The sequence below is a fragment of the Gambusia affinis genome, linkage group LG16 (genome assembly GCF_019740435.1).
Source record: "Gambusia affinis linkage group LG16, SWU_Gaff_1.0, whole genome shotgun sequence".
Lineage (NCBI taxonomy): Eukaryota > Metazoa > Chordata > Actinopteri > Cyprinodontiformes > Poeciliidae > Gambusia > Gambusia affinis.
Genome location: NC_057883.1, coordinates 6,642,107 through 6,667,508, shown reverse-complemented (window position 1 = coordinate 6,667,508; position 25,402 = coordinate 6,642,107). Strand labels below are relative to the sequence as shown.

At 39.6% G+C, this 25,402-nt stretch overlaps 3 protein-coding genes across 8 annotated transcripts; 1 reads left to right on the top strand and 2 right to left on the bottom strand.

Annotated features, from left to right (window-relative positions):
* Positions 1–700: 700 nt before the first annotated feature.
* On the bottom strand, positions 701–5,147 carry tp53i3 (tumor protein p53 inducible protein 3). 3 transcript variants are annotated; one of them, XM_044141799.1, is made up of 7 exons: positions 5,041–5,128; positions 4,356–4,371; positions 4,061–4,234; positions 3,702–3,969; positions 2,291–2,503; positions 1,167–1,363; positions 701–976 (listed from the first exon to the last, which is right to left on the bottom strand). In XM_044141799.1, exons 3-7 carry the CDS (start codon positions 4,199–4,201, stop codon positions 779–781), a joined length of 1,017 nt encoding a protein of 338 aa, XP_043997734.1. In that variant the 5' UTR covers positions 4,202–4,234; positions 4,356–4,371; positions 5,041–5,128; the 3' UTR covers positions 701–778. The 3 variants fall into 3 exon arrangements, with proteins under 3 accessions (XP_043997734.1, XP_043997733.1, XP_043997732.1); XM_044141798.1 differs by lacking the exon at positions 4,356–4,371 and having other exon boundaries at positions 5,041–5,147; XM_044141797.1 differs by lacking the exon at positions 5,041–5,128 and having other exon boundaries at positions 4,356–4,961.
* A 3,389-nt stretch (positions 5,148–8,536) lies between these two features.
* Positions 8,537–12,147, bottom strand: cenpo (centromere protein O). Its single transcript, XM_044141796.1, has 6 exons — positions 11,982–12,147; positions 11,717–11,871; positions 11,089–11,239; positions 10,727–10,998; positions 9,954–10,113; positions 8,537–9,372 (listed from the first exon to the last, which is right to left on the bottom strand). Exons 1-6 carry the CDS (start codon positions 12,001–12,003, stop codon positions 9,263–9,265), a joined length of 870 nt encoding a protein of 289 aa, XP_043997731.1. The 5' UTR covers positions 12,004–12,147; the 3' UTR covers positions 8,537–9,262.
* Positions 11,744–23,819, top strand: slc5a6b (solute carrier family 5 member 6). 4 transcript variants are annotated; one of them, XM_044141794.1, is made up of 16 exons: positions 11,744–11,877; positions 14,379–14,835; positions 14,942–15,007; positions 15,219–15,270; positions 15,355–15,422; positions 16,029–16,183; positions 16,774–16,914; positions 18,100–18,229; positions 18,780–18,868; positions 20,809–20,921; positions 21,010–21,080; positions 21,153–21,239; positions 21,312–21,466; positions 21,547–21,653; positions 21,747–21,868; positions 23,112–23,819. In XM_044141794.1, the coding sequence occupies exons 2-16, from the start codon at positions 14,488–14,490 to the stop codon at positions 23,247–23,249; spliced, it is 1,842 nt and encodes a 613-aa protein (XP_043997729.1). In that variant the 5' UTR covers positions 11,744–11,877; positions 14,379–14,487; the 3' UTR covers positions 23,250–23,819. The 4 variants fall into 4 exon arrangements, with proteins under 4 accessions (XP_043997729.1, XP_043997726.1, XP_043997727.1 ...); XM_044141791.1 differs by lacking the exon at positions 11,744–11,877 and adding an exon at positions 12,169–12,402; XM_044141792.1 differs by lacking the exon at positions 11,744–11,877 and adding an exon at positions 13,235–13,338.
* Positions 23,820–25,402: the final 1,583 nt, after the last annotated feature.

Below are 25,402 nucleotides of genomic sequence, written 5' to 3'. Positions count from 1 at the left end.
TCAAGTGGAGCCACGTTGCAAATACAGTCATTTACAATTGGAAAACTGCTTCTACTATTTATAGGTTATTTTTGCATTCATTGTGGTGAATCATGCAATTGAGCTGTCGCCAACTCATTTGTCCCATTGTCAGTCTGTTTTTATACAGCATTAACCTTTTGTTAAGGTTATGACCAGAGACAAAGCTCGCTGTTTTTAAAGTCAAATTGAATTGAAAGTCAAATGGTTCTCTTCCAACGTGTTTCCTGTGCTTATTAACTAGAGATTGCTCTAAAGCACAGGTGTCGAACTCCAGTCCTTGAGGGCCGCTGTCCTGCAACGTTTGGATGTTCCTCTGCTGCACCTCAGCTGTATAGAATAATTAGGTCATTAAGGCTCTGGAGAACTGAGCTACACAAAGAGGAGGTGATTAAGACATTCCATTCCAGTGTTTTGTGCCTGTGGCACATCTAAAACCAGCAGGACAGCAGCCCTTGTTTTATTTATTTGTACATTTTGTAAAACATAAAGATGTTTTTTAAATCGGGTGTGCAAAGGCACAGATATATTTAGTCTGTTTCTGTTCTTTGCTCTTTTTTTTTAATAGTTTTTTTTAGATTGTATAACTTTTTATATTCTCTGTGCAGATTTCAGCAAACCAATATTAAGCATTAAGTGACAGGTAATCCTCCGTTGCAGAATAAATGACACAGCAGAAAACCACATTTGGGCCATTTTATTATTGACTGAACCATATCTCAGCACTGTATAATTCATTAACTCCACGGCTGTGTTCCAATCAAGGAGTCTCCTCACTTTGTGGAGTCATAGTAACAACAATTTTCCCCATGTTTCTGTTTGCTTCCATGTGTCTGTGAGCCTCCGCGATGTCCTCCAGCTTATATGTGCTGTCGATCACTGGCCTCAAGGTGGCAGGCTGCTCTGAGAAACATGGCAACGCCCTGTCCGCAAAGGCTCTGACCAGGTCCGCCTTGTACTGTGGAGGAAATTATAAATTATTTTATTAGTGACTTACACAGGAAGCGCTTCAAGTGCAGCACCCAAAATTGGGACATTTCGGAACATCGGACTCCAGGAAGAGGCAGGCAGAACGAAATTTTCACCCTTGCGCAACAGATGGCGGTTGCAGCACGAGGAATGAAAAGAGCAGCTGAGACGTTTCTCACCTGAAGGCTGCGAGAGCGGAGGAGGCTGCAGAGTAAGCGGCCTCGCTTGGACAGCATCTTGCCCAGCAGGTCTCCCTCCACTGCCCGGCCTCCCATGGTGCCGTACAGAACCCATCTGCCGTCCACAGCCAGGGAGCTCACGTTCTTCTCCCAGTTACTCCCACCGATGCAGTCGAGGATCACATCCGCCCCTTTTCCTGCCAAATTACCACAAGATACTACACTACTAGGGACAGAAGTTATCGATTAATGAGTTAAACTAATGCTGATTGATCTTATCGATCGACGGACGATTAATCAAAGAGCGGCCATTAAGAAATACGTGATACACTTAGGATGTGCTCATACGTTGTTTTTCAGGAGGTGAAGAGCGTTAACCTACCACAGCCCTCAAAACTGGCTTTGCAACTTTTTCCATCACATCTTTGCCACAGTGTATTAGGGCGGCCATTGTAGACAGAAAAAAAGAGGAGCAGATTTCTGCTAAAAAAAATTTCTGAAACTTTGAGATGAATCTTGGAAATTTTCTAGAAATGTTTGTGTTTAAAATTTTGAATATCTTCAACTTTTTTGGTGGAAATGAACTCCTTTTTATTCTACCTACAATGGTCCTAATACTCTGTACATCTTTCCCTTCGTAGCACTAACAAATCAAACTTTTTTGAATAAGAAGTTGGCGCTGCTCCGTCATACGGCTCGTCTGAATGACCGTTAAGCCGATAACTCAAGGAGCTTATTGAGAGTTTATATTTCAAAACAGAACCGCACAAAGTGTATTTTACATTCCACTCCAGAGTCTGTTTGGACCGTTTCTCTTTCCCCTTTCGGGTATGGCCCCGCCATCTTTGTTTCTATATCAACTGGCTCCGCTTAAGGATGACCAGCAGCGCCCTCTACTAAATGGCGGCCAAACTACAACACTAAAAGACAGACGAAGCAGATGTTATTAGTTAATCGATTGGAACTCATTTTAATCAAATAAACCTTTGGATTTACAATCAATCATAGGTTGATTAATTTATTTGCATCAAGTTGACGACAAATTAAAACACGAGGAAATTTACATTATACTGGAAAACAATTCTGCCAGACTTTAAGAGCCGTTTGCAGAGCGTCACATTTACCTCCTGTGAAGTCAAGGACTCCCTGAACAAAGCTCTCCTCCTTGTAGTTGTATCCAGCCGCCGCGCCCAGCTTCTCAGCCAGCTGCAGCTTCTCTCGGCTCCCCGCTGTCACCACGGGCACAGCACCGAACAGACGGGCCAGCTGGACGGCAGCCGTTCCCACACCGCTGGCCCCGGCGTGAACTAGCACCACTTCACCCTTCTTCACCTGCGCTGCGGTGGAAAACAAAAGATGGGGACGGACGGAATGAAAAATTGTGGGTTTTTTTGTTCTAGTACAAGAGCTCATCCATCCATCCATTTTCTATACACCCTTCTTCCCTAATGGGGTCGGGAGGGTTGCTGGTTCCTATCCCCAGCTAACGTTCCAGGCGAGAGGCGGGGTCACCCTGGACAGGTCGCCAGTCTGTCGCAGGGCAACACAGAAAACAGACAGGACACACAACCATTCACACACACACTCACACCTAGGGAGAATTTAGAGAAACCAACTAACCTGACAGTCATGTTTTTGGACTGTGGGAGGAAGCCGGAGAACCCAGAGAGAACCCACCATGCACAGGGAGAACATGCAAACTCCATGCAGAAAGACCCCGGGCCGGGAATCGAACCCAGGACCTTCTTGCTGCAAGGCAACAGCTCTACCAACTGCGCCACTGTGCAGCCCAGAGCTCATACAAAAGGCTTGAAATTACAAGCTGGGTATATAAACGCCAAGATTGCAAAATCTTACAGAGTAATTTTGGTCTAGTTTCAAGTGCAAGTGTTTTAGTACCATTAACACTATTTCACTTAGAACAAAGAAAAAAATGTGTTGTTATAAGTGAAACAATCTAGTTTCTTTTATGAAATAACCAGCAGTTTTTTCAGCAAAAAGTACCAGCTTTTGATGAAAACTAGTACTTCTTTTCATCAATATTAAGGATTTATTGACTAAAAATAAGCTCCTAAATCTCCCAAAAAAAGTTATTTGTACGATATTTGCACAATAAACTGGACCAAAGAGACTTGGTAAGAGTTTATGCTTTTGCAGAGTATTTGGGTGCCTTTACAAAATACTGTAAAAGCATGGGTGCCTCTGATGAGAAGCTTTTCTCATTTTGTGATGTTAAATCCTCAAACTTTGCCGCATTTTCTCATGATTTTATGTGTGAGACCAACTCAGCATAGTGATTCAAAGTTATGTACTTCCAGCAGAACAACCATAGAGCCACAGATGTTTATTGGTTTTGATCCACAAGTATGAGTTAGAAGAGTCTAGTTAAAGTCCTGGCCACTTACGTACCATTTTGTGTTGGTCTTTCACACTGAAGTGGTGAAAAAGTTAAATAAATGAAGTATGAGTATGTTTTGTAAGGTACTGTGCTTCACCCTGTGTTATCTAAGCATATTACTGTCATTATCGGTGTACCTATAAAAACCAGCAGCTGAAAAGCGGTGAGCCAAGCCTCTGGGATGGCAGCGGCCTGGCAGAACGTGAGGTTGTCGGGCGCCGGCATTAAAAGCTCCTCGCGAACAGAAACATATTCGGCATATCCTCCTCCAGCCAGCAGAGCCATCACCCTGTCATCTGGTTTCCAGTTCCCCTTCAGGCCTTGGCCCAGACCGTCCACCGTTCCAGCGACCTCCAGACCGATTATGTCGCTCTCACCTGCAGGAGGAGGATACAAACCTCTTCTCTGCAGAAGGAAAACATGATAAGTTTCTAAAATCTCCTTCCATCCAAACCACAGATTCCTGGTCTTGAACGTGCATCTAATTTGGCTAAACCTGTAACAGGTCGGCCCTGTTGAGGGCAGCCGCGTGGACTTTAATTAGGACCTCTCCGTCTTTAGGTGTAGGTCTGGGGATGGAGCGCAGCACCAGATTCTCTGGTCCTCCAGGGACATCAACACAAACTGCCCGCATCATCTTTGCAAAGCCCGAGCAACTCTTATTCCAGCTCTACAAAATACAGCAAACAAGCAATTCAATTAGACGTGATAGTTAGGCTTTAATTTTTACACAGGTCCTTCATCTATGTATATATTTGCATAATAATTGTTAAAGATTTTCATCCACTTACTGTGTTGTAGGTTTTTCTTAGCATAAAAATCCCAGTTTGAAGAATGTGAGGCATTTTATAATCTCGGGATGGCCAACGTTATGTGATAAAAGTAATGATAAAGTGTTGAAAAAAAATGAAGAGATAAAATAAACATTAAAAACGACATGCAGTCAAATTATCTAAAAAAAGTAAACAGAAGCTTGATTTAGAAGAGAAAAGTGATCAACTAAAAGCGAGAATTTAAATGGCAGCCGATTTTAGTAGTCTGATTAATAAAATGGGTAGATGCGTGTGTATTTTTCGGACGCTTTTGCTTCCCGTACCGTACAGTAAGCAGTGGGGATGGCAAAGACAGTGCATAACGAAACTATAAAGCAGAAGAAAGTAACAAGAACGGAATGAACACAAGGTAGAAAAGCAGAAGAGAAACACACAAAAAAAACTGTAGTAATGTAGTTTTGAAATGACACGGTCACTACAAGTTAATACGCAGTGCGCATGCGCTGAAATATCAACACTTTCTTTCAAGTGTTTTTGATTAAAGCAATGTAGCTGAGAACTCTGGTTTATTAACTTGTGTTACCGATGCAATGTGAGCGGCGAAACGTTCAGAAAATTCCGGCATAATCCACGCAAATCAACCAGAAGCTGATTATTTCTGTGTTTGGGGCAAAAAAACAAACAAACTAAACAATTAACTCACCAAGCAGCGATGGAAATAGTTAATTCGTCCTAAAGAGACTCTTTCGGGAAGTTTTGTTGCGCCATGTTTGAGCTGGAGTCCAGTTCGGCGCAGGAAGGACCGCCCTCCACCAGAGGGCGGCAGGGTAACTAACCTACCCACATAGGCGTTAAAGGAACATTTCAACGAAATTTAGCTTTCTACCTTGATTAGGTGGTTCGTACATATTTAAGGAAGGCTATGGGGGGGGTGAAAAATCTAATCTAATAATAGATAATCCCACTGTGTGGTTTCTAAAGGCAAAGATGAAAAATAAATTGAAGAGTTATATAAATATGTTAATTTTAAATAGCAAAACAAAAAACTTATCCATATTTCAATATTTCTCAGTTTTTCATAGCCCTCAAACTTTTTCACATTTTGTCTCATAGCATCAACAAACTTCTCTGTATTTTATTTTGATTCTATACAGCGAATTATCATGTTAAGTATTATTGTGAGGTAAGGACCCTTCCAATCTCAAAGACTTGGAGCTCATCTCTAAAGATAAAGGATCAAAATAGCAGTGTTAAAATGCAAAAAGCTTGTCAGAGATAATAAATAGGGTCGATAACAATTGTTATATTGATTATTGACAAGAGTATAAAGAAATATCTTAATCCCATGTTCAATAAAATGTAACTAAAAGCATTTTTTTTAAAAGTGATACTTCTTTCACATTGATTGATCTTCATTTGAGAACTTCCAACATTATGCACTTCACTGTTTATTAGGTGAATTGCACATTGTTAACTTCATTTAGCAGAAGATTAATGGCTGAGAGGTTGAGGTAAAAACTAGCTTCATTGGTTTTTTTCTGGCAGCTGAAATCCCCTCTGTTGCCGAGAAACATCTAGAAGACAGATGACATCACACCCTCCTCATGACGTCATAAATGCGTGGAACATCTGTTTATGTCATCACAGCTATTGGATGTATCTCCCAGAATTTCAGAGTATTGTCATTCTGTCTGACTCGGTCACGCAAGGAGCAAGTTTCACTTCTTTGACCCCAAAGTACGTTGAAGTATTTGGAAGGAGCTGAGCCAACCGTTTGAATTGTCAGAATATAAACGCTGAAAACATGGTAAAGCAACATAGCTACAGTCTGAGCAAAGACTGGAAAATGAGAGGAAGCAACCCCAACGATTTGTGGGCACGGCGTAAAAACCTCAGGTATGACATCCTCGCTCGATACAGAGGAATCACAAAGCTGATTACCGAGGAGGAAGGTCAGCTGTTTGAAATGGCTGACATTGTCTCAAGTCAGCTAAATATGGCTGCGATATTAAAGCAGTTCAATAAGATTGCAAGCGTCAGAATCCGGCACAGAAACCCGGCTGCCATTCCCAGCAAGGATTCGTCTGGTTTGTGGGCTTTGCGTAAAAAATTCAGGGATGAACTACTTGCACGTTTTAGGAAGGTTCCCAAATCAGTGATGGAAGACGAATCCATGGACTGCACTGAGAGACTAGAGGACAGAAAACTGGTAAGTTTGCAGTCTCAGAAAAACCAAGGAGGGACCCCCAGCAGGGTTTCTTCTGACTTGTCGAAAAGACAGGAACCACACTGGTCCAGAATGGCTGCTTCAAAGAAACAGAATTATGGAAGCAGCTCTATGAAAAGGTCCAACACCAGATTCAGTGGTTGGCATCAAAGAAACGAGGGATTCAGCAGCGAAAAGACTTTCCCCCAGGTACAAACTCAGAGAAAGTATCCTGGGAAGAATAGGGTCACTGCTCTGTCCCATGCAAAGGATAATAGACCCAACTTCAAACAACAAGCTACAAACTTTTATCAACACAATCCTGGCAACAACTTGGCAAATGGCCACAGTAACCACCACAAAAAGCCGCCGTTGAACCAAAGACAGTTTCCACAGCAGGAACAGAGAGGACATTATAACTCATGGAACCAGACAAGGTCCAGAGGAAATATGCTGCAGTCAAGAGACCCAGGGTCCAACAGCTTTCATGGTCCTCAAAGGTTTGACGGACAAAGTGTAAACATGAATGTCCAAAATGTTAGGGCATCAGAAGTTGAAAGAAGAAATCTTTCAGCTCAGTCTAACAACAGAAATGCCATCGACAGGTTCTTTGAGTTCCAAAGTTTCAGGGCACAACAAGAAAATTGGAAAAATCAAAACTGTGGACGGTATTATTGAGCTCTGTTGAAAATATAAACAAGATTAAAAAAACTAAATTAAAAAAAAAAGTCCAAAGAGAAAGAAAAGCACAAATCTTCAGTTCAGTTCTTTTTGAAAACAGTTTTTCTTTTCCCACAATTTTATGGTTTACTTGAGAAACCAATAAAAAAAATATAAAAACAAGAAAAAAAAAAGCTAAAAATAAAAGCCAAGTTCAAATGCTTTATTATCATTTTCTCTTAAGAATATCTTCTCATTTATTTAAAAAATTTGCAGTTTATGTTTTTGTCTTCTAAAATTTTAATTTTTCTTACTTTACCTTTGAAACCATTATTTAATTTCAATAAACGACAAAAAAAAAAAAAAATTTACCTCTGTTGCTGAAAAACATCAAACAATTATTGTTGTTTTTCAGCAACATCTCACACGGGCATTAGGGCCTATGAGGTCACAGAGGTCTATGTGAGGTCACAGACCTTCACAGACCTCTGTGACCTCACAGGCCTCTATGACCTCACAGGCCTCTATGACCTCACAGGCCTCTATGACCTCACAGGCCTCTATGACCTCACAGGCCTCTATGACCTCACAGGCCTCTATGACCTCACAGGCTTCTATGACCTCACAGGCCTCTATGACCTCACAGGCCTCTATGACCTCACAGGCCTCTGTGACCTCACATAGACCTCTGTGACCTCACATAGACCTCTGTGACCTCACATAGACCTCTGTGACCTCACATAGACCTCTGTGACTATGAAGTCATAGGCCTCTGTGACTATGAAGTCATAGGCCTCTGTGACTATGAAGTCATAGGCCTCTGTGACTATGAAGTCATAGGCCTCTGTGACTTCAGTCTATGAGGTCAGAGGCCTATAAAGTCCCAGAGGTCTGTGAAGGTCTGTGACTTCTGTGCTTTAAAGGATTTTGCTTCGAAGTCCAGTCAAGATTATCTGTAACCTATTTCATCAGTTATCCCTGTTTCTGGTGGAGCTTCTCCCACTTTACATTTCCCTTCCACTTAATTTTCTATCAGTATGTTTTTATTATTATTCTTTCTTTTTTTTAACAATATTCTCATTTTCAGAGACAAAACCTGCCGATCTCTATCTATAAACCATAATCACAAAACTACAAGAAGACTTAATATTTTTCACCGACTTTAATGTGATTTTTGTTGATATTTGCTGACATAGGATGCAGAGTGTTTACGTCACAAAACAGCTTATTTGCTGCGAGTACAAAATTAGCATTTCAAATGTTCATCTTTGTGTTCAGGCTTCATCAACTTTGCCTTCATTTCATCAATAATAGCAGGTACCACATACACAAATAAAATATATTATGTACCATTTATTATTTTCACCTTCAGTACATGCAAATATGAATAAATCAAAACATCTCCTTGTGCTAATTGTACTAATGCGATTCATGTACTAATGCTCAATTCATGTGTTAATTTGGGAAAAAAAAATGTCTATGTTTTTAGTAACTGGATGTGTTAATTTCTTCCCAAACATACAGTCTAATGTCTCCATGTAAACACAGAGAGGTGGACACTATCAATGGGCAACTGAACTGCCAAAGTGATTGCAACTTTGGCAATCACTTTGTTAAACTGTTTCATGAAAACTGCACACAATCAAGAAAGAAAACATTTACCGGTACTTCTTAGCGATAAGGAAAGTAAAACTAGAAAAAATGAAAACTGTTTTCTTCTGTCAGTTCTTGGAGATGATGGAACAACTATATATAGTTGACTAGTGCTAACGGGAGAATTGAGATAAGAGTCCTGAACCAGAAGGAGGCGCTGCAGCTCCAGAATAAACTATAAATGTTGCATAAACAGCACAGCTGTACCTGCAGAATGCTTCCACGCCAGAAACAAATTTTACCGATTGTTAACGGTAAAATTCAGCGCGACAGAGTTTCTGATGAGGGGAAAACATTCTGACATGCTGTAAGGTTAAAAAAGTACATTTTACACAAAACCCACCTTTAGAGCAAACCCCTGTATTATGTACACCAAACAGTTATAATTTACATACTGGAGAATAAATTAAACAATGTCGCTAGCTTTCTTTATGGCCGTTAAAGCTCTGTGCACAGGAACCTCCATCAGTAGGCTGCAGTTTTTCTTCCACTTCGGAGAGTCGGGAAGCAGTTCGTCTGCAAAAGCGCACATGTGTAAAAGACTTTACAGTAAGCTTACAGAAATAATTAACTTTGGTCTGAGAGAGAGAATATAAAAAGTTACATGTGCAATAGTAATAAATATAAAATACCAGGATATTTTAGATTTAAAAACATATTACAAACTACTCATCAGCTCTGAACTCTGGGTGTAGCCATGAATCCAGACCTGAACATTCATGGACACATAAAGACAATTACAAAGTCAGTCTTCTATCACCTGCAGAACAGTTCTAGGATTAAAGGACTAACATTCCAACAAGAGATCTTGAGATCTAATGTTCGCTCTAAAACTACAAAAACAGTTCTAAAGTCCTTCCACTGGCTCCCTATAGCAGAGAGAATAGGCTTGAAAATATTTCTGTTAGTTTATAAAAATCACTGTATGACTCGGCACCAAAATACATCAAAGATATGTTGTCATATCTTCCATCCAGCCCACTCAGGTCTTCTGATTCAAGTCTATCCCCAGAGTCAGTGGTTCAATAATTACATCACAACTAAAGGAAAAATACATGACACAATGGGATGTTCATCACAGTGTACAATATCCTTACCTTCGCAGTTCAGGTGGACTCGAGTAGGAAGACACCTGGCGTGGTCGTTGTACTCCAACGTGCAGAGCAAGGCTGTCTTCTCCTTGGGCACAGTGAACATCAGCACCATGATCGAACACAACAGATTGCTTTCCATCACTTCAACGGACTTGTGTTGCTCCTGTAGCATAAGCAAGAGGAAAAGATCAGCATACTCATTCAAAACCAGACGTTTCAGCTCTTCTAATTATTGTAACTAAAACTCTTCAATGGGCTCTTAAAGGTGTACGCACCACTATTAAAAAACAAGCAGGTTTTTGTATGTTAGAAAAGTAAACCATGACAAATCTGTTAGTGGTTAAGATCAAAATACCTACGTGTGCACACCGATAAATAAATAGTGTGAAGAATTTCTAACAAATGCTAGTTGTGTTCAACATGAAAAAATTCTCTGTATTCTTCACATCTGGATGAGGAAGCAGGAAAGAGGCCTTTTCTGAAATGGAAATCATCCAATTCATTCCAGTGTTTCTCTTATACTGGAATGTAATAAATTTACCCTTGGATTAGACAAGGTTTGCGTTTTGGAGGAAAATTCCAATATTCATTGTCAAAGAAAAACATCAATACATAACACCAAAAGAACATAACTACAATGTGAAACATAGCGGTGGAATGAACTGACTATTTTCTTGAAGAGGGCATAGTTATGAAAACTTTATGCCACAGCTTAAAAGGTATGCATGCAGCCAAAGTATTCAATACATTATTATTATTTTAAATAAATCTGGCACCTTCACAAGCTTCAGCTGCTGCCTGCGGCCTGCAAATGCATTAAGATGTTGGCTGACTGTGGCCAGAAAAGGCCTGACGTCGGATTGCAAGTCGCTCTGCTCAGCCAGGCTGTTCAGAGGAATGAAAGGCGGGATGTTGTGGCGGCTGATCCTAACGTTTGGCTTCAGGTTGAGCTCCAGGTTGTAGGTGTCCAAATATACGCCCTCGTACTCGGTCGCCAGAGAGAAGCACATGCCTTTCCCTCTGTTTGTTGTGATGGCGTCATACCCACCTGGCGACATCAGCAAATACAGTCGGGGAATAAATAACAGCAATTAGGTAGCGAAAAAAGGAAAAAAATTAATTCATATGTTATTGTTACCAATGAGGTTGTGAGCATGAAGAAGATCCATCAGCTCAGAGTGTCTGGCCATCAGGTGGAACAACTCTGAGCTCTCAGAGTCTAAGTCAATTTCCTCGTCTTCTCCATCTTCTTGCTGTTTGTCTACAGGTGCTCTCAGTTTCTGGAGCTTCTGTAAGAGGGGGAGGCAAACAGACAAAATATTATTTACTCAAGGATGCTGTGGCTTAACTCTGAGGTCAGGATTTGAGGGAGTTAAGATTGTGATTTTTGCTTTGAGTCTCACTGAGAAAGTCTTATAATTTTCCATCTATAAATAAAAGAAATAAGATTATTAATGGATGAAGGAGACAAAAAAAAATACCACACTTTTGTTTCAGGCCCTGCTGGCCAAAGACAATTCTGTATGTTCAAAATTCTGCAGCTAAAAAGCAAAATCAAAGAGGCAACAAGAAAATATTACAGCACAATTGTGTCCAATTTCTAATGTTGGACACAATTGTGTCCAACATTGTGTCCAATGTTGGACACAACATTGGACACAATGTTGCTCTAACATTGTGTCCAATGTTAGAGCATTGTGTCCATGCTCTAACATGAGCCAATGTTAGAGTACAACATTGGCTCAGAGCCTCAGAAGAAGCTTCACCTTGTGTAACTGCAGCTCTGCCTTCAGCTGGTCTCTCTGCGAGGTCAACGCTTCGATTTTAGCCTTTAGCTCCTTCACTCGGCTCGGCTGCTGTGGGACCCGACTCCCCCGGCTCCGAGCCTGAACTTCCAGCAGACTCAGGTGGCTCAAAACACCTGGAGGTAAGAAACACTTTCACAAACCCTGAAATGAATTCAGCGGCGGCTAAAATGTTAGCAAAGTTATTTCAAGCTAACAATAAGTTAGCTTTCAGGTTCTGGCCTACCTCTCGCCGACGCTCCCTCCATGTTTTTCCACCGTTTTCCTTGTTAATTCAACTACATCTAAATTAGCAACTCAAACGAAAAATATCCCGTACTTTTTGTTTTTGTTTCTAATTTTCGCGGTTGTTGCGTGCGCACGCTACCCTGCCCCGCCCTCAAAAACAAGACCGGAAGAGAATGACAGTTTTGCATCACATGGAGTAGAAGCTTAGGGCTGTGGGTACAAGGTGAACTCGGCGTTAAATGTTTTCAATAGAAGAAATTAAAACAGGGAGGTCAACTTTCTGCAATATCTGGCCACTGCACTGATATTCATGCACAAACAGGTTGCATTTTACACATTTAGAGCTCCTGAATGTCCAATAAACATGTGTTTACTGATAGTGAATGTGACCCGAATGTCAGCTCTCCCTTCAAGAAAAGGTGAGTGCAGCTGTATTGTATTTACTTCCTGGACATTTTTTAAAAACACTTTGCTGATTTACTTATGGTGTTCAAATGTATTTGTTTTAAGTGAATATTTTAATTACTTGTGGTCTATTGAAGTAATAAGCTTTACTGGGAACATCAAGCTTATTGCAGCTGGTTGGTGAGCTTTTTAGATTAGATTTATTTAGCTATCAGAGATATTGTTAATAAGCATAAAGGCTGAAAAACGTTTTGCATTTTTAATATTTTAACATCCAAACAACCTTATTGTGTGGTTTGTGCACAGGTCAGTTTACTTGGCAATCAAAAAATAGTAAGTCAGTGTGATGATAAAAATAGTGAAGCTTTTATTTTCTTTTTATTAAATCATTTTAAATTAATTAAAGTAAATATGACAAGGCTCAATTTTCCATTATATTTTTATTATAACCTGCAAAGAATAATAATGTTCCCAATAGGAAGCTTTGAGATATTTTTGAAGAGCATAGCATGGTTGTTGTTTTTTTTTTCTCTAATAAAAATTAGACTTTGTGATAATGTAACAAAATCTGCATCATACTAGACAACAAAGTCAGTGATGCCATTCAATCAAATACTCTGTATTAGTTCATAGTAAAAATAAGTTAAACTAATAAGTTGGCAAGTAGTTTCTTAGTCAGCTTATGGCATGACTAAATTAATGCTAAGAGTGGTTAAAATTTTAGAGGTTTGAAATTTGATCAGTTTTACAAGCATTTTTTGTCATATTGCATTTTCAGAAACATTACCGAGTGAGCGCTCTTGGAAGCAAACTATCTTTGAGGTATTTTCCTCCCGTAACCTTGACAACAAGAATTTAGGGACTTAGGAGGAAGTAAACAAATGTACTTTTTACAAATAGTACCTTGGAAAAATGTCGTCTTTGTACGTATTTTTGTGGTTGGAAGACAGGTAAGCACTAGTGTTGTTTTTCTTTTGTTGATAAATTGTACGACAGTGTATTTTTTTTTTTTAGCGTAGCGGTAAAATCACTGTACTAGCTAGCTGAATGGTTGCCATGGGAGATTAAAGGATTTCTCAAACATGTTAGAAAGAATCAAAAGCAACACTCCAGGTATATTTTTGACGAGGGAATACAATTAAAACATGATGTAAAGCTAAAAAAAGAGTCAATTTTACATCATATTGCCCCTTTAAGAAGAGAAAGCTGTCTAACTACACTTAGTCACGTGTTGTATTTTGAGGGCATCAGAAAATCTCTTAAACCTGAGAAATTTTATGTATGTTTTTTCTTTTACTTAAAGCTGTCATTTGGCTCTCTTGTAGGGCGCCAGGAGCCATTGTGACTGTCAACTTTATATTTATACTAGATAGTTAAGAAACATAAAGTTGCTTTTGACCCTCCTAGTTAAATTAGAGTTAGACAAAATTAAAGTTTCCAGCTTTCTCAGCTTCCAAGCTGGTGAGATACCAGTTTCAAGGATCTGATGTGACCTTGTCTGTGACAGATTGTAATGTTCATATAGTGTTGATAAGCTAACTAAATCACAACAAAACCCATTTTTATACAACATTCAAAGAAACCTTTTAAAACTGCAGTGATGTAGTTTTCCTATGTTTTTCTGGAGATTTTTGGACAGACACAAACAAGCTAATTGAAAAAAAAAACACATCAGAAAAGAGGAGGAAAAATAATAATAATAAACAACACTTTGTGTAGGGTTTAGTTCAAGATTATGAATATTGTGTGTAGAGTTCAACACTGATGTAGGGTGATTAATTACAAAGGAAATGTTTCTATTTTTTTAGGTATTGTTTGCACTTTTCTGAGGAATATCTGAGGTATAAAATCAGTACCATAGACTTCATATATTATATCCATTCATTCCAAAAGAGTTGCTGGTTCCTCCCTTTACCATTTTCTCACTGTGCCCTCTTTGTTTGGCATTATTACATTTTTAATTCTCATATTTTATGTTTTTTTTTTCTAGCCTTTCTGGATTTTTGTGACTGATGAGTGTGAAGAAAAGCATTTCCGATTCGCATGAAGGAGCAACACAAAGAACCACTTGAACTGTCCGGCCCAGGAAGTAAACCAAGATGGACCCGTCCGTTCAAAAGCACTTTTCAGTCGTGGACTACATCGTGTTTGCCCTCCTACTGGCCGCCTCCGTGGGCATCGGGCTGTACTACGCCCTGTCCGGGGGCCGCCAACGCACCACGCAGGAGTTCTTGATGGCAGACAGGAGCATGCGGTGTCTCCCCGTTTCACTGTCGCTCATCGCCTCCTTCCAGTCAGCCGTGGCCATCATCGGCGTCCCGGCCGAGATCTACACTCACGGCACCCAGTACTGGTTCATCGGCTGCGCTTACATTCTGGGGCTTTTGATTCCTGCTCATGTTTTCATTCCATTGTTATACAGGCTGAAGCTCTCCAGTGCTTACCAGGTGTGTAAAAAAACAAAAAACAACACACACACACACACACAAAAAACGTCCGTTTACGTCAGCCGTACGTGCGCAATGAGTCAGCGTTGTTGCTCTTGTTTTGCAGTATCTGGAGCTACGGTTCAGCAAAGCAGTGCGGATATGTGGAACGTTAACGTTTATCTTTCAAATGGTGGGTGCATTCAGATACCAGTCAGCCGTCCTGTAAAGTTTTCTTGGTAAAATAACCTGTATGACACCTGATCTCTAGGCAAGATACAGTAAAACCTGTCCAATCAGTGCAGGGTAAAAAGCATTTGGGTTGTTTTGTGTATGTTATTGTTTTGTTTTTTTTGTTTTTTTCTTTAAAACAGTTTCTGATTTGTCTCTTAACTTGATTTAAGGTTATCTATATGGGTGTTTGTGTGTACACGCCTGCTTTCGCACTAAACGCAGGTAGGAAAAGTTCTATGTTTTAATTTGATTCATTAAATCGGAGTTTGAAACGATTTTCAGGATGTTGCTGTGTTTTAATTTCAGCTACCGGGTTTCAGCTTTGGGGAACAGTGCTGGTAACCGGACTAGTGTGCACTTTATACACGACACTGGTGAGTTGACTTGAATGTTGAGAGAACTGACTGATGAGCACTCTCTGTCCAGAGCAGTAATGTTGAGTGGTCGTTCCTTTCAGTTAATTAATGATAGATGATAGATGATAAATTGTGCCAGAACTTATTGTGATAAATGACAATATTGTCGTTTTGATACAATTGTCAAGTAATATATTGACAATGGCGTAATAATGTAAGTTCGCTCTTCCACAGACAGATAGCCTTTAATTTTGTACACAGCAGTCCACACTGGACCTGGAAGACATTTTAAACATTCAAAATAAAACACAACAACCAAAAACAATAAATAAAGTGGGAAAATACACACACACACACACACACACACACAAAAAAGTCGTAAATAAAAAGGACAGTGAAGTCTCTGTAAACAAAATTGCCCTTCTAAAAATGTTAATCTTGAGAATGGAAATTTGAATCTGTGATGCGATTAATTGCTTGTTGCGCCAGGCTTTTGCAGAAAAATCCTGGAAACGGTTTGAATACTTTCCCCAAGACTTCCATTCTTATTTCCTGAGACTGTTGTGTTGCCGTTCAGATCTGGCCGTTAGGTTTGACCGGATGTCTCCGCTCGGCTCCTCGCAGGGCGGCTTGAAGGCGGTGATCTGGACGGACGTCTTTCAGACCCTGGTGATGTTCGCGGGCCAGATCGCCGTCATCATTGTGGGAGTGGAGCGGACCGGAGGAATGTCGGAGGTCTGGAGGAAAGTGAAGGAGGGAAACCGCCTCTCTGGACTGGAGTGAGTTCAGTAAATGCTTGAGCATTATTAAAGTAGACGTCAACTAATTTAGTAATTGATTTATTGTTAATTGGCGCATGCAGACTCAAAAAAAAGAGGCTGTTTGCTGAACAAACAACACACACATGGCGGTAGTTAAGACAAAACCATACAAGAAATATACACATTTTGCATTAAAGACAAAAAAACCCAAAAAACTTTTGTCTGTAAATCATTTCTACCCAAATTCCTCATGTGGCATAGTTTTAGCTTCACCTGGTTCAAATAAAAAAAAAATTCACCTAATAAGCATCTTTTTTTTTTTTTTGCAGTCAATAATTGGTTATCCAAATTAATCAACAGATCAGAAAGGGTCGAGCTTTTCACATGTTGACGATAGAAGTACTTTTGAGCAAAGTGAATAGTTTGTGTATATTTTAAAATTGTATTCCTAATATTGTATAAAATAAGGTTTAGTGGTTAAAAGAAAAATCTACAGAATGTGCCAAAAAAACCCTCTAAAATCTGATTAATTGTCCGATGAACTAAAATAGTCGTTAGTTGCAGGCCTGAACGAAACTCTAATTTAAAAACGGTTTTCTCTGTTTGAGCTTGAACCCGGATCCCACAGAGAGACACACCTTCTGGACTCTGGGGGTCGGCGGGGTTTTCCTCATGCTGTCCCTGTATGGGGTCAACCAGGCTCAGGTCCAAAGATATCTCAGCGCGCGGACAGAAAAAGAAGCTGTGAGGTATTTTATTATTATTATGATCAGTTATTTGTGTACAAATCAGTCTGAAGAGTTTTCCATGGTCTCAGACTAAAGTGCTTTACATCCATTTCCTGCTTCCTGTAGAGGTTTTTCACATGTTTGCGCATTACAACCACAAACCTGAAAGTATTTTATCAGAATGTTCTTTAATGAAATACTAAGTAGTGCATGATTGTGAACCAATAGAAACATTGTTTTAAAAAAAAAAAAAATTACATTTAAAATGTCTTTCAGAAATCACCTAATGGGCAAAAAAATAATGCTTTTGAGATAAAATGTGGAAGCATTTGTCGGGTTTATACGGCGGTGTTATTAGGGCCATTGTGGATAGATTGAAAAAGAAGGAGTAAATTTCTGCCAAAAACAGTTTTTTGGCGGAAATTTTGAGGATAATTTCAGATTTTATTTTTTTTTAGAAAAAACAAGGACATTTTTGAACTCCAAAAATTGAAAATGTGTGATAAAGGAACTCAGTAATTTTATTTTATTTTTTTTATAAATAAATAATTGAGTTTGCAAAGACAAAAATTTTCTAGAAAAAAAAAATCAGAAATGTTCACATTCTAGAAGATTTTGCACTTTAGATTTTCCCAGAAAGTGAGGCAAGAAGCATTAGGGGTTTAATAGTTTGTACACCAGGGGGCGCTGATGGACTTATCACACAGATAACCTCTTGAGTATCTGTGTGATAAATCAGGCTGTAATCAGGGTTTATCTGAATGAATTTTACAGTTCCAGTTTCCGACTACCCAACACGTGGGTTTGCAGTATTTGTTTACAGTTCAGGACCAAACACTGGTTTGCTTTTAGCACATTTATTCCAGTAAAACTGATGATCACTTACCTTTTCATCCATGAGCTCTCATCAGATTGCAAATAAAAACAGCTCCTTTCTTTTTTTTTCTTCTCTATTTTCCTTTTCTTTTTGTCCTTTAAAAAAAAAGAACAAAATTTCCACTCTTCCTCTTTCACTGTCATCAAATGCAGCAAAACTTTGAAATGGAAGCATTTTACATTAATCCTTGATGGAATCAAAGTATTTTTGTGTCAAAGAAGGATTCTAGCCAACTTTAATGGGGGGATCTTTTTGTGAAAATGTTTCCCATTTTCCACCTTTTCTGTATGTGTGCTTGCGTGTGTGTGTGTGTGTGTGCGTGTGAGCAGGTCGTGCTACATGGTGTTTCCTTCCCTTCAGCTGGCTCTGGGTCTTAGCTGCATTATGGGCCTGGTCATGTTTGCACGTTACTGTGGAGAGGACTTTTCCGAGAAGCTGGGCAGCTCTTCCAGAGACGCGGTGAGTCCTCCTCTTTCCCTCATATGTCCTCCAGACCAGTGTTTCCCAACCCTGGTCCTCAAGACACACTGTCCTACATGTTTTAGAGGTTTCCCTGCTTTAATGTGCCTGATTCAACTGATTGCAGTTCAACAAACGCCTGTTAATCAGTCATCAATTGAAATCAGCTGCACTGAAGCAAGGAAATACCTAAAACATGCAGGGCAGTGTGCCTTGAGGACCAGGGTTGGGAAACACTGCTCCAGACATTTTTATTTATTTATTTTTTTTAGAAATCTACACGAATGTAGTATAGAAAGAACCCGACTTTCAGCTAAAATTGTGAAAAATGTGACCTGACAGTTCTTGAACTCCTAAAAATGCAAATACTACAGCCTGGGTATTTGCATGTGCAACAGTTACGGTCACATCGCATTTTTCATGTGACTTAAATATGGAGTCTGTTTGCTGACAGGGGTCATGTTGTCGCATTGGTTTTGTGGTTTCTATTGACTAAATTCATAAATGCAAAGCTTCCAGGAAGCCGTGACGTCAGCTTTGCCTCAAACAGATGGTGTTATACTTCGTGATGGACATGCTGCAAGGCCTGCCTGGACTTCCCGGACTGTTTGTCGCTTGTCTCTTTAGCGCTGCGCTCAGGTACGGGACTTTTCGCCGTATCGGTGGATTTTTCTAATCAGGCCTCCTTATCGGCAGCCGTGTGTTTACTCTTGCAAATGTTGAGTTGTTTTTCTTTGCATAAAAAGTTTAGAATTTCTTTTTTGTTTTTTTTTTTTGCTTTTTTTTTTCTAGGTCTGGATGAGTTTTCAAAACACACACACACACACACACACACACACACACACACACACACACACACACACACACACACACACACACACACAAAGAATACATTTAGAAAATATCTGTATTTTCACATTATCGTCAGCATAGAGTTGAACGTTTTAGCCATTGCAGTGTTAATCAGAGAAGCAGCCTTGAGGCTCATGATAACTTTGGTGAAACCAAAATGCAAAACACTGTGATTGCAAAACACTGTGGTTAAAAAAAACTAACACAATTATGTCAAATTTGTTAAGAGCTGCAAAACCAACTTTACCTTTGGAGAAAAATAAACCCCAAAGTTTCGACCAATCCTATATTATTTCTAAAGCACATAAGAAAGTAATGTGTTTCTCCAAACGGCTGCACAATACTAAAACAAATCAAACCAAGACACAAATATATAAAACAGAGAAATAGTTTCATTGTAAAACAAAGGAGCTGTGATTTATTTTAGCTAGTTACAGTCACAGTTAGTTGCATGCAAAATGAACTACATCAAAAGGAGATAGCACTCAGATTGTGGACTATCTGTACAATGCAAAGTAATATACATCAATATATAAAGTACTATAGTACAACAATTCTCAGAGGAAATGTTTTCAGGTATCCAGTTAAAGAGGAGGCCTTTTCTGGAACAGAAAGTTAGCATACTGGTAGGCTTTCTTTTATGATTGTCACTGGTAATTGGATCGGTTATTCCAGACACAACTAAAAAATAAGATTTTATTGTTCAACTTAATAGCAAACATTTAGACCTATAGCAATTTGTACAGGTAGAGGTGCAAAAATAAATAAAAAAAATAATTTAGACTTTAATCAAGATTCAAGGGGAGGATGAGTAGCACCACATGGAGGGTGATTGACAGCGCTAACACCCTCCTCTTGGCTCTGATTGGTTGTTTCCAGTTTGCACTGGGGGAAGGCAGAGGAGCTTGATTTTTATTTTTTATTTTATTTTTTCCTACAGATTATCTGTGTCATAACATCCTGTCACAAGATAGTAATATTTTCAACAAATGGGTAAAAAATACTTTTTTTAAAATAAAAGTTACGTACTGCACCTTTAAGAAAGCATACATCTGACTTTTTTATACAAGTGGACTGACAGCCACCACGTTGCTGCATGTCAGGTTTTAAAATGACTTTCATCATGTAAGGGACCAGATCATTCACTTTTAACAAAGAAGTTCAAAAAGAGTTTTTCTTCGATCTGAAATGTGGATTTATATAAGAAAAACATTATTTAATAGTCCTAAAAATAAAACTGAACAACCTGGGGCATCATCATCCAGGATGATGAAAGAAAATGAGGAACATGAAGCTGAAAGGGATCTTTTGTGCGAAGGCAGAATTGCGTGGCATTCATAGGCTGAGGTGAAAGTTTGATTTTCCATTGATTTACAAGAAATTTACATGAATGGATCTAACAACCTCCTTTATTATATTATACAAAGTTTTTCATTAGAAACCGAAACATTGTCACTTTTGTAATACGAGACGACGCAGACGGCGAGTTTGTCCTGTATTCCTCATGTTGACAGAGGAAGTGTGTGTAGTGCCAGAGTGGAAACCGTTTAGCGGTAACCTGATACGGTCTTCACAATGAAAGCCATGTCAGGTGATCACGTTGCTTCACACACACAAAGAAATAAAAACCTGAAAACCTGTTCAGCTGTTGTGTATTTGCACAACTTTTCACATGGCAAATAACAGAAAAGTCAGGCACGGGTTTATGTTTCGCTTTCACCACTCAGCACCATCTCGTCTGCCTTCAACTCTCTGGCCACCGTGACGATGGAAGATCTCATCAAGCCGCATTTCCCTTCCATGTCGGAGGAAAGAGCGACGCTGCTGTCCAAAGCTTTAGGTGAGCCGCTTTCGGCTTTAAACTTCGCCACCGTGAAGTTTTAGTTTTACTTTCTAACGGTTGATGATGTGACCTTCGTGACCTTCAGCGACGTCCTACGGGCTGCTCTGCTTGGCCATGGCCTACCTGACTCATCTCCTGGGCGACTCAGTCCTACTGGTGAGCTCAGCGTTTCATCTGGTTATTTCTCAGTAACTTTGTCTGGATTAGCGCTCATGTTTTGTGTTGCAGGTAGCTTTAAAGATCTTCGGGATGGTTGGCGGACCCATTCTCGGCCTGTTTTGCCTCGGGATGTTCTTCCCGTGCGCCAACTCCATCGTAAGCCGACATCCATTTGACCAGGTTCTGCACGTTTAGCCGTGAGCTTATAAACAACATGTTTGTTTCTAGGGTGCGGTGGCCGGTCTGGGTGCAGGTCTGGTCGGGGCTTTCTGGGTCGGCATCGGCAGCATCGTCACCCGCAGCTCTGGCGCCAAGCGGCTGCCGCCCAGCTGCCACGTCAACACAACCGCCGTCTTTCAGACGACGATCGGCAACGCAACGAGGTCAGACTGCTGCCGTTAACGGCAAATGTTACCGGTGATTTTTTTTTATCTCGCGACTAAATCAACTCTTTGTTCTGCAGCCGGCCCACGGGGCTGCACAGGTTTTATTCTCTGTCCTACATGTGGTACGCTGGCTTCAGCTGCCTCATAGTCGTCCTCGTCGGGTTGACCGTCAGCTTTCTCACTGGTATGCAAAACTGTGACATTTGCTCGTGCCGCCTCACTTCAGTGTAAAACACTTCTTCGCGTTAAACTTTGAAACGTTTGTGTTTTTGCCAAGGCCCAATGAAAGAAGGGGAGGCGACACCTGGAACAGTCTACCCGTTACTAGGGAAACTGCTTTTTTTTCTCCCCGAACACATGAAGAAGAAGGTCTGCTGCGTGAGTCCTCTGAGGCCGGCTGTGAGTAAAGTTTAAAGTTTCCCACAAAAACAAACTCAAAGTCAGGCAAAACGTTTTCAACGACTATTAACGATGGAAAGTAAGTACACCCTTGGCGCTTCTCTTGGATTTAAGAAGTCAGGTAGCAACCAGTTGCTGCTACTAACAAAGTACGATTGATTATTTGACCTTTGTCAATCAGTGTGACCTTTTGTGTTAAAACAACATCAAGATGGAAAGAGATCAGCAATGATTGGAGCAACTGATACTTTCCATCAACCTGGATAAAGATTGTAGGAAAATTAAAAAAAGCAATTACAAGTCTGTCATTTCATCGAGGGAAAATATGCAAGTAGGGCTGAAACTATTAATCATAATTAATCGATTATTGAAATAATCCTCAACTAATTTAATAATCCATTAGTCGTTACTTTAATTTGCTTAAAGAACAACACCCTCAGATTTTAAATGAGCTAAAACTGTACAGAAAAATGTGTACATTTTGCATTTGAGATGTAAAAATGCTCTTTGTCTATAAATATGCTCTACCTGGAACTCAAGTGGCACATTTTTAGCTTCATCCTATTCAAATTCTGTTAAAAATATCTCCTATTGTCACCTTTGGTTATCCATTTATTAATCGATTTATCCATAAATTAATCGCACCTACACTATATATATATATATATATATATATATATATATATATATATATATATATATATATATATATATATATATATAATTAATTGAATTAGCTGTTTATTTGCTTCCTTTAATATATTTCGAATATTGTATGAAAAGGTTTCCGAATGTGGCAAATTTTATTTATCCACTTAATCGATTAATTGTCAGAATAATTGATGGAACAGATAACTACTAAAATTATCATTAGTTCCAGCCCTGCATGTAGGTCGGATTCCTGTTTTCTCCAAGATCAGATGTAGAAATGAATTTGCCGCATGATGATGCCCGTCAGAGAACTTACGAAAGAGCTGCAGCTCAAACTCCTCAGGTAGGTTTAGACGGTTTACCATATTGGGCGCCACAACGTCAGACCAAACGCAAACGCATCGTTTCACCAGAGACTCCTCGTACCAACAGGACTTTTTCAACCGGCAACTCTTCTGCGCACCACGTTCTTGTGTAGTCAAACGTGAGGTCCTTTCACAGGTGCAGTGTTGGCTGAATAAAGTCCCTCACATGGAAACTTAACATGCTTGTCTCTCTGCTTTAGTATCTTTTTTTTCCTTGTTGTCCTAAGATCCCATCCCCACAAGGGCCACGTTCAGACAAAGAAAGCAACAGAGCCGCCCGTGGGGAACCGTCGCAGCTGCAGCAGACGGAGCTTTTGCTGCCTGACGCCGACTCCCGTGTTATCGAGCACGAAACAGCGGTGTGACGTCGACGAGGACGGAAAACTCTTGGAACATAAAGAACTTGCATTTGTCGTTGCGATGCCTTTCCTTCGGGGTGAAGGATTTTTGTCAGGTTTACACTATGAGACGCAGCAGCCATTTTTTTTGTGTGTGTGATTGAGTGATTCGCAGTGGAGACGGTTTTGTAGACCGCAACAGTATGTTTCCGTTCCAGTCAGCTGTTTGAATGTTTCAACAGATTCTCTTTATACTTGTGAAAGTGCACTATGATGTTGCCTAAAAATCAAAGATTAATGAGCAAATGAGCAAGTTGATTCTTTTTAACCATTTAAAAAGAAAATGTATTTGGATATTTGAGAAACACTACTACGTCATAGGTTGTATTTCTGCTGATCATAATTTGTATTCTTTTTATAATTGACTGTAACACAAGAGCCAAAAAAATGGCTGATTCAAGTCTTTGGCCGATTATTTGTTGTATCCCTACTACAAAAGTTGTGAAACTTGGCACCCCAATTAATTCTAAGACTGTGTCCTGGAATTAAGACTGTAAAACCTCTTTTCTACACAAGATTAAAGATTTGTAATAAAAAGTGTCTCATTTTTTTATTATATATTTTATTACTTATAAAATACTACATTCTGTGGAGAACCAACAACAAGACGTAAGAGTCTTTACGTTCGTTCAGAGGGACTGCACAGTGGTGCAGTTGTTAGCACTGTTGCCTTGCAGCAAGAAGGTCCTGGGTTCGATTCCCGGCCCGGGGTCTTTCTGCATGACGTTTGCAAAAAACATGGTTGTTTGTCCTGTCTGTCTCTGTGTTGCCAGACAGACTGAAGTGTCCAGAGTGTACCGTGCCTCTCTCCGGAACATTACCTGGAGAAAGGCACCAGCACCCCTCCTGACCCCTCTAAGGGACGAGGGTGAACAGAAAATGGATGGATGGACGTCCATTCAGTACGAGGGACTTCAGCATTTAGATTGATGCTGCTCGAACCTTTTTACACAACTGCACTGCAACTGAACTAAAGGGACCTACGTTTCCTCACATCGGTAATGCAAATATACACAATGAAATTCTTTGAAGTAATGTTTTAAAGCATGAAGCATAGTCAAATGTATTCCACTGCAGTCAGATAAATCAGTAAAAGGTTTCTTTATGTTCAGAGAACAGTCCTGATAACCCACATGCGGAATGACTGACAATTTTGTCAAAACCTGTTCAAATTTTAGTTTGATTCAAACGTGGGTGTGCAATATAAGCTTAAGATTTTAGAACAAGTTGTCGTTTTTGTTGTGAATACGAAAAGAAATAATGTACAACTTATTTTAATTCTTTTTTTAGGAATCTCTGGCTATTTATCAGAGCTCAGGGTTTCTCTTCGCATTCTATGTCTATAAAATATTGGCATTGAAATAGCAGTTGGCGCTAATTGCAGGTGTTAAGTTTTGTTGCGGCAGGATTGTATGCATGTTGTTTGTTTCTCACGAGACCTTTTTGTCATTCAAAAGTTTGACTCGCGCTCATTCTGTGACTCGAGGAAGTTTGCTAGCTAGCTGTTTTTGCTAGCTAGCTTGCTTTTTTTGCGTCTGTCATTCAAGTGCAAACGCGTCACCAGTTGTCAACACAAGTGACAACAGATCACTTCTGTTGTCAACTTATATAAACCAGCAGGATCCCCTATATTTCTAATTTTTAAGCCTTGAGTTTAACTCAAGCTGACATTAAAAATTATGTTAAGTGCTAAAATCTGCAGATACCAGCAGCGGAAGGAATAGTTCAAATAATCATTCCGACAATAGAGACAGTTTTTAGGGTTTCCAAACGTCTTCCATAGGAATTTATCATTAATCTAAAATCTTATAAATACTTTTTCACACGTCATGAACCAGAAATGTTTTAGTATAGGCTACATGTAATCATTGATGCTGTGTGTGTAGTCAGGTTTTTTTGCATCCCTTAACTGAGAAATGTACCTTATATTAATTTAGCTTAAATATTACTTTGTGCAAAATGAACAGTGTTTTTGTCAGATATGTTTGGTGTGTATTGATGGTAGAAAGAAGAGGACAAATATACAAAACCACTATATTTGCTGTTCTGCAACAGTTTGCACAAGGCACTGTAAAGACTATCTAGAAATGCAAATAATCACCGACCCTTTTACTGTCTGA

What these genes read in the sequence shown, in the direction of transcription:
- cenpo (XM_044141796.1), bottom strand. Translation starts at nt 12,003, where the DNA reads ATGGAGGGAGCGTCGGCGAGAG. An exon ending in CAGAGCTGCAGTTACACAAG is followed by an intron (nt 11,240 to 11,716) that starts GTGAAGCTTCTT and finishes CCCCTCTTACAG; the next exon opens with AAGCTCCAGAAACTGAGAGC. An exon ending in TCATGCTCACAACCTCATTG is followed by an intron (nt 10,999 to 11,088) that starts GTAACAATAACA and finishes TGATGTCGCCAG; the next exon opens with GTGGGTATGACGCCATCACA.
- tp53i3 (XM_044141797.1), bottom strand. Translation starts at nt 4,409, where the DNA reads ATGCCTCACATTCTTCAAACTGGGATTTTTATGCTAAGAAAAACCTAC. An exon ending in ACAGGGCCGACCTGTTACAG is followed by an intron (nt 3,970 to 4,060) that starts GTTTAGCCAAAT and finishes TTCCTTCTGCAG; the next exon opens with AGAAGAGGTTTGTATCCTCC. An exon ending in TCAGCTGCTGGTTTTTATAG is followed by an intron (nt 2,504 to 3,701) that starts GTACACCGATAA and finishes TTTCCACCGCAG; the next exon opens with CGCAGGTGAAGAAGGGTGAA.
- slc5a6b (XM_044141794.1), top strand. Translation starts at nt 14,488, where the DNA reads ATGGACCCGTCCGTTCAAAAGCACTTTTCAGTCGTGGACTACATCGTG. An exon ending in GCAGCTCTTCCAGAGACGCG is followed by an intron (nt 18,230 to 18,779) that starts GTGAGTCCTCCT and finishes TGCCTCAAACAG; the next exon opens with ATGGTGTTATACTTCGTGAT. An exon ending in TCCCGTGCGCCAACTCCATC is followed by an intron (nt 21,240 to 21,311) that starts GTAAGCCGACAT and finishes GTTTGTTTCTAG; the next exon opens with GGTGCGGTGGCCGGTCTGGG.